This window comes from Pantherophis guttatus, chromosome 1 (genome assembly GCF_059756535.1).
Source record: "Pantherophis guttatus breed Tessera chromosome 1, ASM5975653v1, whole genome shotgun sequence".
Classification (NCBI taxonomy): Eukaryota; Metazoa; Chordata; class Lepidosauria; order Squamata; family Colubridae; genus Pantherophis; species Pantherophis guttatus.
In genome coordinates this window covers 16,567,408-16,581,304 of record NC_142063.1, presented here as the reverse complement: position 1 = coordinate 16,581,304, position 13,897 = coordinate 16,567,408, and the positions used below count along the sequence as shown (strand labels likewise).

Sequence of the window (13,897 nt, the reverse complement as noted above, 5' to 3'; positions counted from 1 at the left end):
TCATGCGCAGAAGGCCACACGCATGTGTAGATGAGGCATGTGCGCACGTGCGCTCACATTTGCGAACCGGTAAGGAATGTAAGTGAATCCCACCGCTCTTAAGCCCCCATTTTCCAGAAGATCTTTGTAACCAAGACGAGCTTTTGCAACTTCTCTTTTAAAAATGAGAGTTAATTCTCAGAAATCTGGGCTTTGCGCCCCAATTTTGCTAGGGTGGGGGGGGGGGTGAGGCGGGAGGAACATGTCAACCTGACTGGAATCAATTTTTTTTTTTTAAGTGCCAGGTTTTCAACATATCTGCATAAATGCCTAGTGGGTATGCGCTGCACGCAACTGTGCCATCCTGCAGTGGGCCCTGGGAAGAGATACGAGAGGGGAAGAAAAGGCGATCAGCCATTCCCATCACACATGGAAACCCCGTCACATCCTGGATGGTCGGGAGGAAGATGGGGGAGGAAGGGGCTGGAGATACGGGAAGGGGGAGGGGTCAAAGCTTGTGCTTCCATTGGGGTCAGAGGTTAAAAGTAGTTGCTGCCATCCTCTGCCCAGTCCAGCTTTGGACGCTGCTTCTGGTGTTTCCTCCGGTCCTTGCGGGATTTGCGATGGTGGTGCTGCCGGCGTTGGCGGTGGTGACGATGGTGCCGCCGGGTTCTGTGGGACCGTCTGGCTACAAGGAATCAACAGCCAGGAAAGATGGAGGCATTAGTCACTCAGCCCAGACTAGGTGGTAAATGCAACAAGGAGTAGTTCTACATGCAGATAGTCCTCGTTTAACAATTGCCTCATTTAGTGACCACTTGCAGTTACGGAGGTGATGAAATAAGTAACTTTGCAACCAGTCTTTTCCTTTATGACCTTGGCAGGTCTGTAAAGCCACAGAAAGCTGAACTACGATTATAAACATAATTGCGGTTTCACTTAGCAACCATTTCATTTAGTGACTGAGTAGTAGGTGCCAATTGGAGTTGCTAAACGAGGACTGCCTGTACTCAACTTTTATAAAAGGCATTGCCTGCACAAACATTACCCGTCCAGAGCCAGTTTGACAGAAAGGCAAAAAACTGCTGGACTAGCAACCAGTAGATTCTGAGTTCTAGTCTCTCCTTTGGCAGGAAAGTCAGCTGGGTGACTTTGGGCCAGTCCCTCTCTCCTAGCCCGTCCTACCCCACAAGACTGTTGTAGTGGGAAGAAGAGGCAGAAGCCTTATGAGTGCCATTTGCAGCTGTTCAAGCAAAAGTGGAATATAAATCAAATAAATAAGAAACTCACTGATCCGTACCACATATTCATTTATCCTCCTATATTTCTCCCAATGCCCTCTCCCTTCCAATATGTTCCTTCCTGACCTAGGTGTGAGTACCCAGCTGCCCTTGGCTAATCTTGAAGGCAAGTCAGACTTGGTCACACCTTGAGAATGGGAGACCACTAGGAAATCCCATACTTATTGCAGCAAAAGTGGAGAGAAGGACGGGGCAAGGCAGCGAAGGGCAGGGAGGGAGGGAGCAGTGGCGGGATTCAGCCGGTTCGGGCGTGTTCGAGCGAACCGGTTGTTAAATTGCTGGCTGGCCCTGCCCTGCCCCTTCCAGTAGTCCTCACGCGCCCCATTTTGGCTCCCAGGTAAGTGCAGGGAGGCCTACTAGGCCCAAAATGGGGCACGGGGAAGGGTGCAGCATGCCCCCCCAGCCTGTTTTTGCTCCCAGGAGGCTGCAGGGAGGCCTACTAGGCCCAACATGAATCCTACCACTAGGAGGGAGGGAGGGAAGAAGGATAAAAAGAAGAAAGAGGGAGGGACAAAGGATAAAAAAGAAGAAAGGGAGGGAGGGAGGAAGAAAGAGATAAAAAAGAAAAAAGAGGGGAAGTGAGGAAGGAACATGTTCATTTTTTAAACAAGAATTGAGCTGGTTTATCTGGAGGATATACTTTTCAAGAACTTTTCTCCCTGTATCGACATATCCTGGTGCCCTTCTCCCATTCGTTCCCCCCGTCCCCCCCGAATCCCACCTACCCAATTCTTTTTTCAACCCAAGGAGCAAAAGAGCTCTCCCAGTCCGACCCCGGGAGGTGCTGGTTCTTAGCGCAATTCAAAAGGCACCGTGAGCCCTTTCCCAGGTTTCCTTCCCCAGACCACCTGAAGTCCTGCCCAGCCAAGAGGGCAAGCGGGAAAGGGGAAGAGAAAAGGAGAGATTTCCTAGCCATCCGTTTCCACCCTCATCCCTAAAAGTGACTCACGTTTTGTGCAGAGGACTTTGGGGTTCTCCCACAGGCCGTTGACGTGACATTTGATGGTGGGCATATGTCTTTGGAGGAAGCCTTCTGCGCACTGGTATCGGACGGTCGAGTGAACGCTGTACCTCTCCTTCTTCTTTCCGATGGGGGAAGCGTTTTCCACCAGAGGGGGTGGCCCACACAGCACTACAAAGACCATACAAGTTGTAGACAGGGAACAGAGGTAGGTTTCAGCAGGTTCTGACCAGTTCTGGAGAACCGGTAGCGGAAATTTTGAGTAGTTCTGAGAACCGGTAGTAAAAATTCTGACTGCCCCCCCCTCCAATCTATTCTCTGCCTCCCAAGTCCCAGTTGATTGGGAGGAAATGGGGATTTTGCAGTAACCTTCCCCTGGAGTGGGGAGGGAATGGAGATTTAACAGTATCCTTCCCCTGCCACACCCACCAAGCCACACCCACAGAACTGGTAGTAAAAAATATTGAAACCCACCACTGACAGGGAAGGCATAGAAAAGCCCCCCTTTGCAACATCCGGGGGGATTGATTTCGTTAGGCATTTCAAAAAGGCGGCCTTCTTGTTACTGTTTTTTTTTCCCCTTTCAATTTTTCAGTTTTTAGGCTTATGGTTTCCAGCCCAGGACAATTTATTTTTTTCCCTTGGACATTTTCACCCGATTTACTAGGAATCACAATTTAAATCATCTCAGCATCCGTGGGTGCCATAAGGCAACAATTCTGCAAAGCTCTATTTAACCCTGGAGCAAGCGCTGTGGGGCGCTGAGTGAGCTATTGCCGCTTATAACTTCAATAAGCTGATAGTCACGCAACTCGCTCGCTCATTACCTCCCTGATAGACCTTTGTTCACTCCGGTAACATGATCAGTTTCCTGAAGTCCCCGGCTGTAATAATAATTCCTTTTTAGTGACTCGCAAGGTCTGATTGTTCACTGCTCAACTGACTTTTGTGGAGACGATGTTCTTGAAAGGTGTAGAAAGAAAACGTTCTACAGCAACGAGCAGACATGATCAAATTTTATACTCATCGTGTATTTCGGAAGTCTTTTCAAACTGATGCACGACCCTCTCCTTTGAGCTGAGGGGAGCACCGTGTCCCCCCCTGAGAATTCAGTTTAATTATTTAAAATAATTAATAGGTTATTTTAATTTTTGTCATTCACATTTCGTATTGTCCTTCCTTTGGCACTTTTTCTTTAACAATTCTATTCCACCATTTTTTTTTGATATTAGTGTAACTCTTGTCCCACCATGAGTTGTCCTGTGGCGAGTTGGCCATGGCAAGTTGGCCGCAGCAAGTTGGCTGTGGCGCGTTGTCATAGGCCCCCTATAGATAGTCCTCGGCTTACGAGCACAATAGAGCCTGGAATTTGGCTGTAAGTCATTCTGGTCATTAAGTGGATCACCATGTGACCAGGGGTGCTATTCAGCAGGTTCTGACAGGTTCTGGAGAACCGGTAGCAGAAATTTTGAGTAGTTCGGAGACCCAGCAAATACCACCTCTGGCTGGCCCCAGAGTGGGGTGGGAATGGAGATTTTGCAATATCCTTCCCCTGGAGTGGAGAAGGAATGGGGATTTTGCAATAGCCTTCTCCCAGGAGTGGGGTGGGAATGGAGATTTTGCAGTATCCTTCCCCTGCCACGCCCACCAAGCCACGCTCATCAAGTCACACCACACCCACCAAGCCACGCCCACAGAACCGGTAGTAAAAAAATTTGAATTCTACCACTGCATGTGACTGTTTTTACAGTGAGTAACTGCAGTTGTTAAGCAAATCACATGGTTGTTAAATGAGTCCAGAATAGCCAATGAGCGATTTTTGTCATCTTCTGCCAGGAAACAGCAAAAAGAGACTGGAAAACGTGGTCAAATGACTTCAAGATGCTACAACCGATCATAAATGCGAGCTGGTTACCAAGCACCTGAAATGAGATCACATGACCAGGGGGGAGGGATGTGGCAGTTGTAACTTCGAGGATGAGACGTTAAGTACAAATCGTCAACTTACCACAGTTCATTTAGTGACTGTTCAAAGTTACCACGGCATTGTAAAAAGTAACTTATGACTGTTTTTCACACTTACGACTGTTGCAGCATCCCCATGGTCACTTGATCAAAATTCAGTCACTTGGGACCTGACTCATAGTTATGACGGTTGCAGTGTCCTGGGGTCATGTGATCCCCTTTTACAACCTTCTGACAAGTAAAAGCCAATGGGGAAGCCAGATTCACTTAACAACCATGTTACTAACTTAACAACTTCAGTGATTCACTTAACAACTGTGGCAAGGTAGGTCTTAAATTGGGGGGGGAAATCACTTAACAAATGTTTCACTTAGCAACAGGAATTTTGGACTCAATTGAGGTCATAGTCAAGGATTACCTTTAACATTTGTTGAGTCTGTCATAATTTTGAACGGTTGTTAAGCCACCAGTTGTTAAATGAGGACGACCTGCTATCACTGATGAAATAACCTAGTTGGGTAATGAAATGTCTGCCAAAAAAACAGCCAAGCTCAGAGAGCACCAAGAGACCCCACATATTCATGCTGTTGCCCCCTAAAAATGACATTGAAGTGTCCCTGTAAGACACCAGAGATGCTGGATTTGATGTTCCCATCACTATTTTCCTCCTGAATTTAATCAGACTCTCTGTGGATATTTCCACGTTCAATGACGCTGATTCAAATCTGAGATTGCTCGGCTTTTACAAATACAATAAGGGAACAAATTGAATCTCCTCAGAAGGTTTACAATCTGTGCTTTATCACTGTAAGAGATGCAAGGAGAGGGAACTGCATCCTTTACAAATCTGGCATTAAAGGAAGCAACAATCTGAATTCTGAAGATACACTCAAGGGACTTTTTTTCTGCTGAAGCAATTTATTTATATCTTCAGATGTTCTAGGAGGACCTTTTATAAATCCAACCGATGCTAAAGGGCCCATTTGGGGATGAAGTTATACTCCAGCACTTGGGGTACATGGGAAAGTGAGATTTCTATATTTAATTAACAACTTTTATCAGAGCTAATATATTGTTAGGATATGGTTTGAGCCTAACAAGTTGTCCAGGCAATATATGTGTACTGTAACTTTAATCTGTAAATGTATTGTGTTACTTTAAAGGTTTTCTTGTTGATTTATTGTAATGCTGAGTCATGCTGTAATTAGATAATGACTGGTTGTGAGAGTATTTAAGCAAGGTATTGTAACGTATTCAGTTTGATGATGAAGCTGAGGTGATATGCTACCATTGTGTATGGAGCTGAGATGATATGCTACCATTGAGAGGAGTTGATATCTGCTAATCATCGTTGGATGGATCTGCTACCATCGTGGTTGGTGAACCAGAGTGAGTTTGTTATTCTAACCAACTACTGTTTGTGTGGTAAGAAGCTTTTTGTATCACTGGACTGATTTAACTGGCAAAGACTTGGAATTTGTTTAAAGACTATGAGACTGTTTTTCTACTATAAAGTAAGCTTTTGATAAACCAGTTTGCATATCTCTTATTCATTGCTCTCAGCAACGTTTCCTTGTGCATTTACTCTGCTGGTTGGTAACACAACACCAATATCCTTAACATATATCATTAGCCCTGGAAAAGGAAGACCCATTTCTCGAGCCTGTCACAAACAGCTGGAGGTTAATGTGACTTTTCCAACAAGCAACTTGGAGGGTCTTAATAGTTTTAATGGGAGAATTTCAAAGGCAAATTAACGAAAGTGGGAGAAAAAAATGGCCCCAAAGGGACTCATTTCGTTCCTGCCTCCTCCAGCTGGAAAACAGAGAAATTAGGATCCCTGAGTAAGAACACTGTGGTTTTTTTAAAAAAAAAAAATCTCTGATGTGGGGAAAGCCACAGCTTTAGTTACCTTTTCTTTCTTTCTTTCTTTTTTAAAGAAGCTGTTAAGTATGGATTAAGTACAGTATTAAAAAAAATCTCATTTCAACTAATCCAAGTTGGGGTTTTGTTTTATATTTCCTTCCTTCTAGAGCAGCGGTGAGTGACAATGACCACTTTACAACCTGTGGACTTCAACTCCCAGAATTCCTGAGCCGGCTGGCTCAGGAATTCTGGGAGTTGAAGTCCACAGGTTGTAAAGGGTCCATAGTTGCCTACCCCTCTTCCAGAGACTCTTTTCAACAATCTGAAACAGTGGCCTCTTGAATACACACACACACAACTTTCCACAAGCACAGGTTGAATAGAAATTAGAAGGTAAGACAGGCAAGCTCAGAGACTGACAATATTTGCTTCTAATACGGATAGTCCTCGAATTTACAACCGGTCGAATTTGGCCTCGACTTACGACCTGTGAGTTTGAAGTTACAATGGACATCCCTGGCGGATATTTATGATCTGGATTCAAAGTTACGACAGTTCCTCATCCCCTGCCCCCCCCCCAGTGTGGTCACTTCGGACAGTCAACAACTGGCCTGCATTTATGGACATTTGCAGCATCCCACAATCATGTGACAGTGTTTTATGAGGGTTTGGCTGAAAACCAGCCTTGACTTCCAGTTTTTTGCAAAGCCGCACCCATAGCGAACCATCGGTTCCAGTGGTGAAATCCAAATTTTTTTACTACCGGTTCTGTGGGTGTGGCTTGGTGGGCGTGGCAGGGGAAGGATATTACAAAATCCCCATTCCCTCCGCACTCCAGGGGAAGGATACTGCAAAATCTCCATTCCACCCCACTCTGGGGCCAGCCAGAGGTGGTATTTGCCGGTTCTCCGAACTACTCAAAATTTCCGCTACCAGTTCTCCAGAACCTGTCAGAACCTGCTGGATTTCACCCCTGATCGATTCGCTTAATGACTGCAGCATTCACTTAATAATCATGGGTTTGTTTAACAATTGCTGTAAAAAAAAATCGTGTTTAATCATGTTGGTCATAAGGGAGACCTGATTTATGACCATCATGAGTTATGAGCACGATGGACAGGCTCTATTACGGTCATAACTTGAAAACTCCCTCTATTTGGATCCAGGCTTTTTTTTCGCCCAATAGCTGATTGGAATGTAGGACATGGGGGTAAGATTGAAGAAAATAGGTGATAATATGTGAAACGTAGCCCAGGAAAACAGGAAGTTGTGAAAAAGAAACTCTGCTTTGATTTTTTTTGATACAGGTAATCCTAAATGTACGACTGTAATGGAGCTTCCCGATTCAGATTATAAATTGCGGACAGTCGTAAAATAAGTCACCACATGACAGGACCTGTTTTTAACAACATTTTTAGGGACAGTTGTTAAACGGACGCTACAGTTAAGTGAACCCATTGTTCACTGTGGGCTATTTTTGCTGGAAAGTAAGAAATTGAAAGACGCTTGCTCCTGGGGAGGAAAGCCATGGCAAATCTGGCAAATAAAAAGAGCCGAGGTGGCGCAGTGGTTAGAGTGCAGTACTGCAGCTACTTCAGCTGACTGCTAGTTCAGCAGATCAGGGGATCAAATCTCATCGGCTCAAGGTTGACTCAGCCTTCCATCCTTCCGAGGTGGGTAAAATGAGGACCCAGATTGTTGGGGGCAATATGCTATTTAGTATACTGTCTTTGATGTAAGCCGCCCAGAGTCCTCGGAGAGTGGGCAGCATAGAAATACGAATAATAAATAAAAATAAATAAATAAATCTAAACAGCATACTAAAAAGCAGAGACATCACCCTGCCAATAAAAGTGCGCATAGTCAAGGCTATGCTTTTCCCAGTTGCAATGTATGGCTGTGAAAGTTGGACCATAAGAAAAGCTGAGCGACAAACAATTGAGTCCTTTGAACTCTGTTGCTGGAGAAGACTCCTGCGATCCCTTGGACTGCAAGGCGATCCAACCGGTCAGTCCTAGAGGAGATCAACCCTGATTGCTCTTTAGAAGGCCAGATCCTGAAGATGAAACTCAAATATTTTGGCCATCTAATGAGAAGGAAGGACTCACTGGAGAAGAGCCTAATGCTGGGAACGATTGGGGGCAAAAGAAGAAGGGGACGGCAGAGAACAAGATGGCTGGATGGAGTCACTGAAGCAGTCGGCGTGAGCTTAAATGGACTCCAGAGGATGGTAGAGGACAGAAAGGCCTGGAGGAACGTTGTCCATAGAGTCGTGATGGGTCAGACGTGACTTCACAACGAACAACAACAACAACAAAAGTAGAAGAAGTAAATGCTATTTTGGGACAAAAATATTGTAAATTGCAATCACGTGACTGTGGGACACTAGAAACAGTAAATGCGGGTTGGTCACTGAATACCCAAAATGCAGTTATGTGACCACAGGGAGGAGGACCAAAGGGACCCTAACAGAATTGGGTCACAAGAACCTTTTGGGTGGTACGTCATAACTTCAAACAGTCTTTAAGTGACCAGTCATAAATGGAGGACTACCTGTTTAAGGAGGGAAAAAGAAATGAAGGGCTGACAAAAAACACAAACATGATCCTGTGAGCAATAGCCAATGGGGTTTCTTCAAGCTGGCCTTGAAGAAAGAATTTAAAAAAAACCCAGAATGGATGCGTATCTGTATCTTTTTTTGCAGACGTACAAGGTATTTTACCTGTATCTTTTTTGCAGACGTAAGGAAGTTTGTAGTTACATGGGACATCGTTCCATTTCCCAGTCTCGTGGGATACCAACACCACGCAGTCCTCGCCGCCGGCAAAGAAATTATCTGGCTGGTTTTCACGCCAATTCTCGTATTGCTAGCAAACAACAAAGAACGACACGGAAATTTTAAAAAATAGTTTCCAAGATTGCACGTTTGTTGCCTCTTCCTTTTAATTTATTTGTTTTTATTTTTGGATCAGGGATGTCCAATCTTGGCCCCTTTAAGACTTGTGGACTTCAACTCCCAGAATTCCCCAGCCAGCCATGGCTGTGAGTTGAAGTCCACAAGTCTTAAAGGAGCCAAGATTGGACGTCCCTGATTTAGATCATGCATGCACAAAAGGAGTGGAGCTGGCATTGCATTGGGACAATGCTGCTTTTATAATTTGCGGCTTGGGTTGTGTACCTCCTCGGACACCAGCGGTGGGTTCTAAAAATTTTTACTCCCAGTTCTGTGGGGGTGGCTTATTTTGTGGGCGTCGCTTGGTGGGGGCGGGCTAATGTGACTGGGTGGGCGTGGCCAACTTTTTTTTTTTTTACTTTTTACTTTTAAAAGCATTTTTTCTACAACCTCAAGAGGTTGCAGAAAAAATGCTTTTAAAAGCCTCTGACGATCAGGCAACTCAGCTGGGATCGCCAGAGGCTTTTAAAGGCATTTTTTTTCCTACAGACTCTTCGGCCGAAGAGGTTGCAGAAAAAATGCCTTTAAAAGCCTCTGACAATCCCAGCTGAGCTGCGCGATCATCAGAGGCTTTTTTTTTTTTTTTTTTACTTTTAAAAGCACTTTTTTGGCCGAAGAGGTTATAGAAAAAATGCTTTTAAAAGTAAAAAAAAAAAAAAAATCCTCTGATGAAGTGGGTGGGGTAAGCGAGCGGGGACTGGGCCGGGGACCGGTTTGGGGGCGTGGCCAGCCAATGTTATTACCGGTTCTCTGAACTACTAGAAATTTTTACTACCAGTTCTTGCGAACCGATGCGAACCGGGAACAACCCACCACTGCTGGACACCACTATTCTAGTGGGAAAATGTGTGTCATTTCCAACACTTAGTGATTTCTACAGGGTTTCAGCAAAAAAGCCAAGCTGGCAACTCGAAGAGTAGGATTGAAACTTTGCCTGTTTTTTTGAATGTGCGTTGCACATAAAACATGCAACTCACATAAAAACCGGCAGATCATACGATTGCGTCTGCCGCCTGGACTGTTTCACTGCACACCTGGCTTCATTGCGGTTTCCATCTTTTATTTGGATTGATTTTATTGTAGTATCTTTGACTGTTGCGAGCCACTCAGAATGGTTGACAGTGGAAAAATCAATTTTTGCCATGCATTCCAGTATTCTGTCCATTGATTGCAGTTTGCTACTGATTCAGGTAGAGAAGAGCTTTTTCGTGGCCCTTTTTAAAGCTTAAATCTAGGGACAGTTATCTGAAAGGGAGGAGTCTAGCTTGGTGTGATCTGTTGCCTGTTGCAACAGATGTCAGGCACACATATTATTTTGATTTATTGATTTATAAAATGTATATGGCTGCCCATTCACTTTCAGTGACCCTAGGCAGTTTACAAACAATAAAAACCGTATATGCAAAGAGTAAAACCAATACCCCCCCCACCTCCTTTGAAAGGAGCTCTTCGGGATAAGATTAAAAATTACTAGGAATTTATTTCATGCTACCCATGCATAAGAATCTAAACTACTAACAGTCAAAGTGAATTGGCACCAGATTAAGAGTCATTGCAGAATAACAGAGTTGGAAGGGACCTTGGAGGTCTTCTAGTCCAACCTCCTGCTCAAACAGGAGATCCTATGCCATTCCAGGCAAGTGACAGTCAAGTATCTTCTTGAAAACCTCCAGTGTTGGAGCATCCACAACTTATGGATGCAAGTCGTTCCACTGATTAATTGGTTTCACTATTGGGAAATTTCTCCTTAGTTCTAGGTTGCTTCTCTCCTTGATTAGTTTCCATCCATTGCTTCTTATCCTGTCTTCAGGTGCTTTGGAGAATAGGTTGAACCTCTCTTCTTTGTGGCAGCCCCTTAGGTTTTGGAAAACTGCTATCAAGTCATCCCTGGCAATCAACAGACTTCAAGGGGGTCTGGATTTAGGTTTCTTACAGGGGTGTAGAGATTCCAAAGTCATGATGTGTTTGATCCTGCCCTTGGGCTCAGCCTGGTCATCTCCTATTTGGAAGAACTGGGAAAATTTCCCAGCTCCAGTCTTGGCTGCTTGAATTGGCAAGAATCAACCCAGAGACCTTTGGCACTCAAAAAAGGTTGCACCGACTCAGACCGAATCTCCTCTTCCACAGACTCACCAATCCGGTGTTGTCCGTCCACTGGAAATCCTGTTCCACGATGCGATCGTTGAGGCCGATCCAAGTGTTCTCGTGGCCAAAACCTGAGGGAGAGAAGAGCTTGGCGTAAGAAAAATGCATTTCTTAGAGAGGCTTGAGTCCTTCTTGGATTATTGATTTCCTTCATTGATCAGTAGCTATCTATAGGTTGTTCCAATATTCCAAATGGGGTATGGTGGATTGGGGTGGGATTTTGCAAGAAAATGGCCTTGTGGGATTGGGGTGGGTGGGTGGGATGGACAACATGCACAATTGCTAGGACTGCATATCAGGATTGCAAAACAAGACAAGTACTAGATGGCAGCAAAGAGAACCTCCTAACTCTTTGCTGCCATCTGGAGGCGATTGGCCTCATCACTCAGTACTGCTCTACAAAAACTTTTCTCCCTCCCTCCCCTCTAAGGTGTGATAGCATGTGGGAAAGACCCTGGGACACAGGGTGGAGAGGCCACTTCCAAGGGAAGAGTAAGATTATAATGAGCCTTGGTGGCGCAGCAGACTAAAGTGCTGTTAAGTAGCACCAGCTGACTGCAATTACTGCAAGTTCAAATCTCACCAGGCTTAAGGTTGACTCAGCCTTCCATCCTTTCGAGGGAGGTAAAATGAGAACCCGGATTGTGGGGGCAATAAGATGACTTTGTATAAAAAAAAGAACACTGCTTGGGGGGGGCGAAAGCCCTACTAAGCAGGTATATACAAAAGTATGAAGGCTATTGCTTAACGCATTGTAAGCCGCCCTGAGTCTCCGGAGAAGGGCGACATATAAATCGAACCAATAAATAAATAAATAAATAAATAAATAAATAAGATTAGTTATTTCGGTGTGTGTGCATTTTTTTCTAAAATGAGGGTCCTTTCTTTCTGTTTGTTGGCAAAATGGGGTTATCAACCCACACGTTACTTCCTGGTGTTCAATTCACATGAAACTTCAACCAGCTGAGTTAAAAACGTAGGAGCTGCACTTAATACGACCTGCTAAGCTTGGTTAATGAAGTAAAGTAAGTTGGTAGCTTAAATTTGCCTGTTCTGCAACTTTAGACTGTTTGGTGGGTTTAGGATTTCATGTCTTAATGTGAACCTGAAGTAGTGGCAATGCGGAAGACTGTTGTTATTTCGAGAAGTTTGGTGACTTATTTTGATTTCTCCTTCATATTAAGAAACGTCTAGAGATTTAGAACTCATTCTGAGCTAGATTGCTTGGGTTTTTTTTCTTCTCTTTAACTCTTGTTTACTGAATAAAGTGGGGGGTGGGAGCAGGGGTGGGTTCTAAATTATTTTACTACCGGTTCTGTGGGTGTGGCTTATTTTGTGGGTGTGGCTTGGAGGTCATGTGACTAGGCGGGCGTGGCTAGCTGGTCAGAGTCATTTCTGGAAGGTCCTCACACTTATGACCAGTCCTCGCACTTACGACCCGACTCATTTGTTTTCTTTTAACACTGATCAGCTGTAGGACGGCCCTCTGAAGCCCCGCGGCAAAAGTTTAAACAGTTTTTTTCCCTCTAGCCATCAGCTGGGACTCAGGAGGCAGCAATAGATTGGGGGTGGGACCAAATAAAAGGTAAGAATAACGTGGGGGGGGTGGGAGAACTGGTTCGGTGATGTCATATCGTCACTGCTACCGGCTCAGCCGAACCGGATCGAACTGGGAGGAACCCACCACTGGGTGGGAGGGATCTTCACATAGCTTCAAAGTTTTTTTTCGCTGTGAAAGCCTTAGACTTTTGAGTCCCATCCTAAAGTCATGTGCCACTCAATCTTGCAGCCTCCTGACCAGTGGTGGGATTCAAATTTTTTTTTACTACTGGTTCTGTGGGTGTGGCTTGGTGGGCGTGGCTTGATGGGCATGGCAGGGGAAGGATATTGCAAAATTTCCATTTCCTCCCCACCCCACTAATCTGCTTTCCAGCTCCGTTCTCCTGTGCAGGGCAACAAAAGGAGACCCAGCCAATCAGCTGGGACTCGATCAGCTGGGACTCAGGAAGCAGCAAATAGATTGGGGGCAGGGCCAGCCAGAGGTGGTATTTGCCAGTTCTCTGAACTACTCAAAATTTCCTCTACCGGTTCGCTAGAACCGGTCAGAACCAGCTGAATAACACCTCTGCTCCTGACCATAGCAAAGCCACGGTGCCAGTGTTTTTAGATAAAAACCTTCGGATGGTTGTTGCTCATTGGAAGCTTCTGCACAGAACCTGCTAGCATTAAGTATGGTGGAAACTGCCCACCCATTGGGGTATCTCTGCTATCGTTATTAAGGCGTTCCTGGGCAGCTTGCAAGAGGTTTGGGCTTAAATCCTTTCATTCACTGGAGTGTTAATTGTTTCTGGATCCAAAATAACCAGTTGCCTGGGCATTAGATTACCGCCCGGACATCTGGCAAAACTCCCCAAAAATTACTTTTATACAGACTTAATACAGACCTTTAGCTATATACAATAATTTGGGATTATCACCCTTGGAATGGTATGGGAGTAGGAATGGATTTCCAGAGGAAAAATTTCAGACTACAGGAACCAGGAGCATCACTCAGGTGACCCTGAGGACACTGATAAACCTCCAAGTGCTTCAATGACTCTCTAAAACTTAACTTTCGGGCCAAAATTTATATATATTTTTAAATGTTTTAATATTTGTATTCTATGTTTTTTATCTTGGCTGTACACCGCCCTGAGTCCTCAGGGAGAAGGGCGGTATATAAATTGG

The 13,897-nt window shown here is 44.8% G+C and overlaps 1 protein-coding gene across 2 annotated transcripts in view; it reads right to left on the bottom strand.

The window, feature by feature from the left end:
* Positions 1-250: 250 nt before the first annotated feature.
* NCAN (neurocan) overlaps positions 251-13,897 on the bottom strand; it is a 151,073-nt gene continuing 137,426 nt past the window's right edge. The window contains exons 12-15 of one of the 2 annotated variants that reach the window (XM_034442546.3): positions 11,159-11,241; positions 8,795-8,939; positions 2,230-2,412; positions 251-667 (exon numbers count right to left, since the gene is read on the bottom strand). In XM_034442546.3, the coding sequence (XP_034298437.2) occupies positions 519-667; positions 2,230-2,412; positions 8,795-8,939; positions 11,159-11,241 (560 nt within the window). In that variant the 3' untranslated portion in view covers positions 251-518. The remainder of the gene's footprint in view (positions 668-2,229; positions 2,413-8,794; positions 8,940-11,158; positions 11,242-13,897) is intronic. The other variant, XM_034442545.3, reaches the window with a different exon arrangement.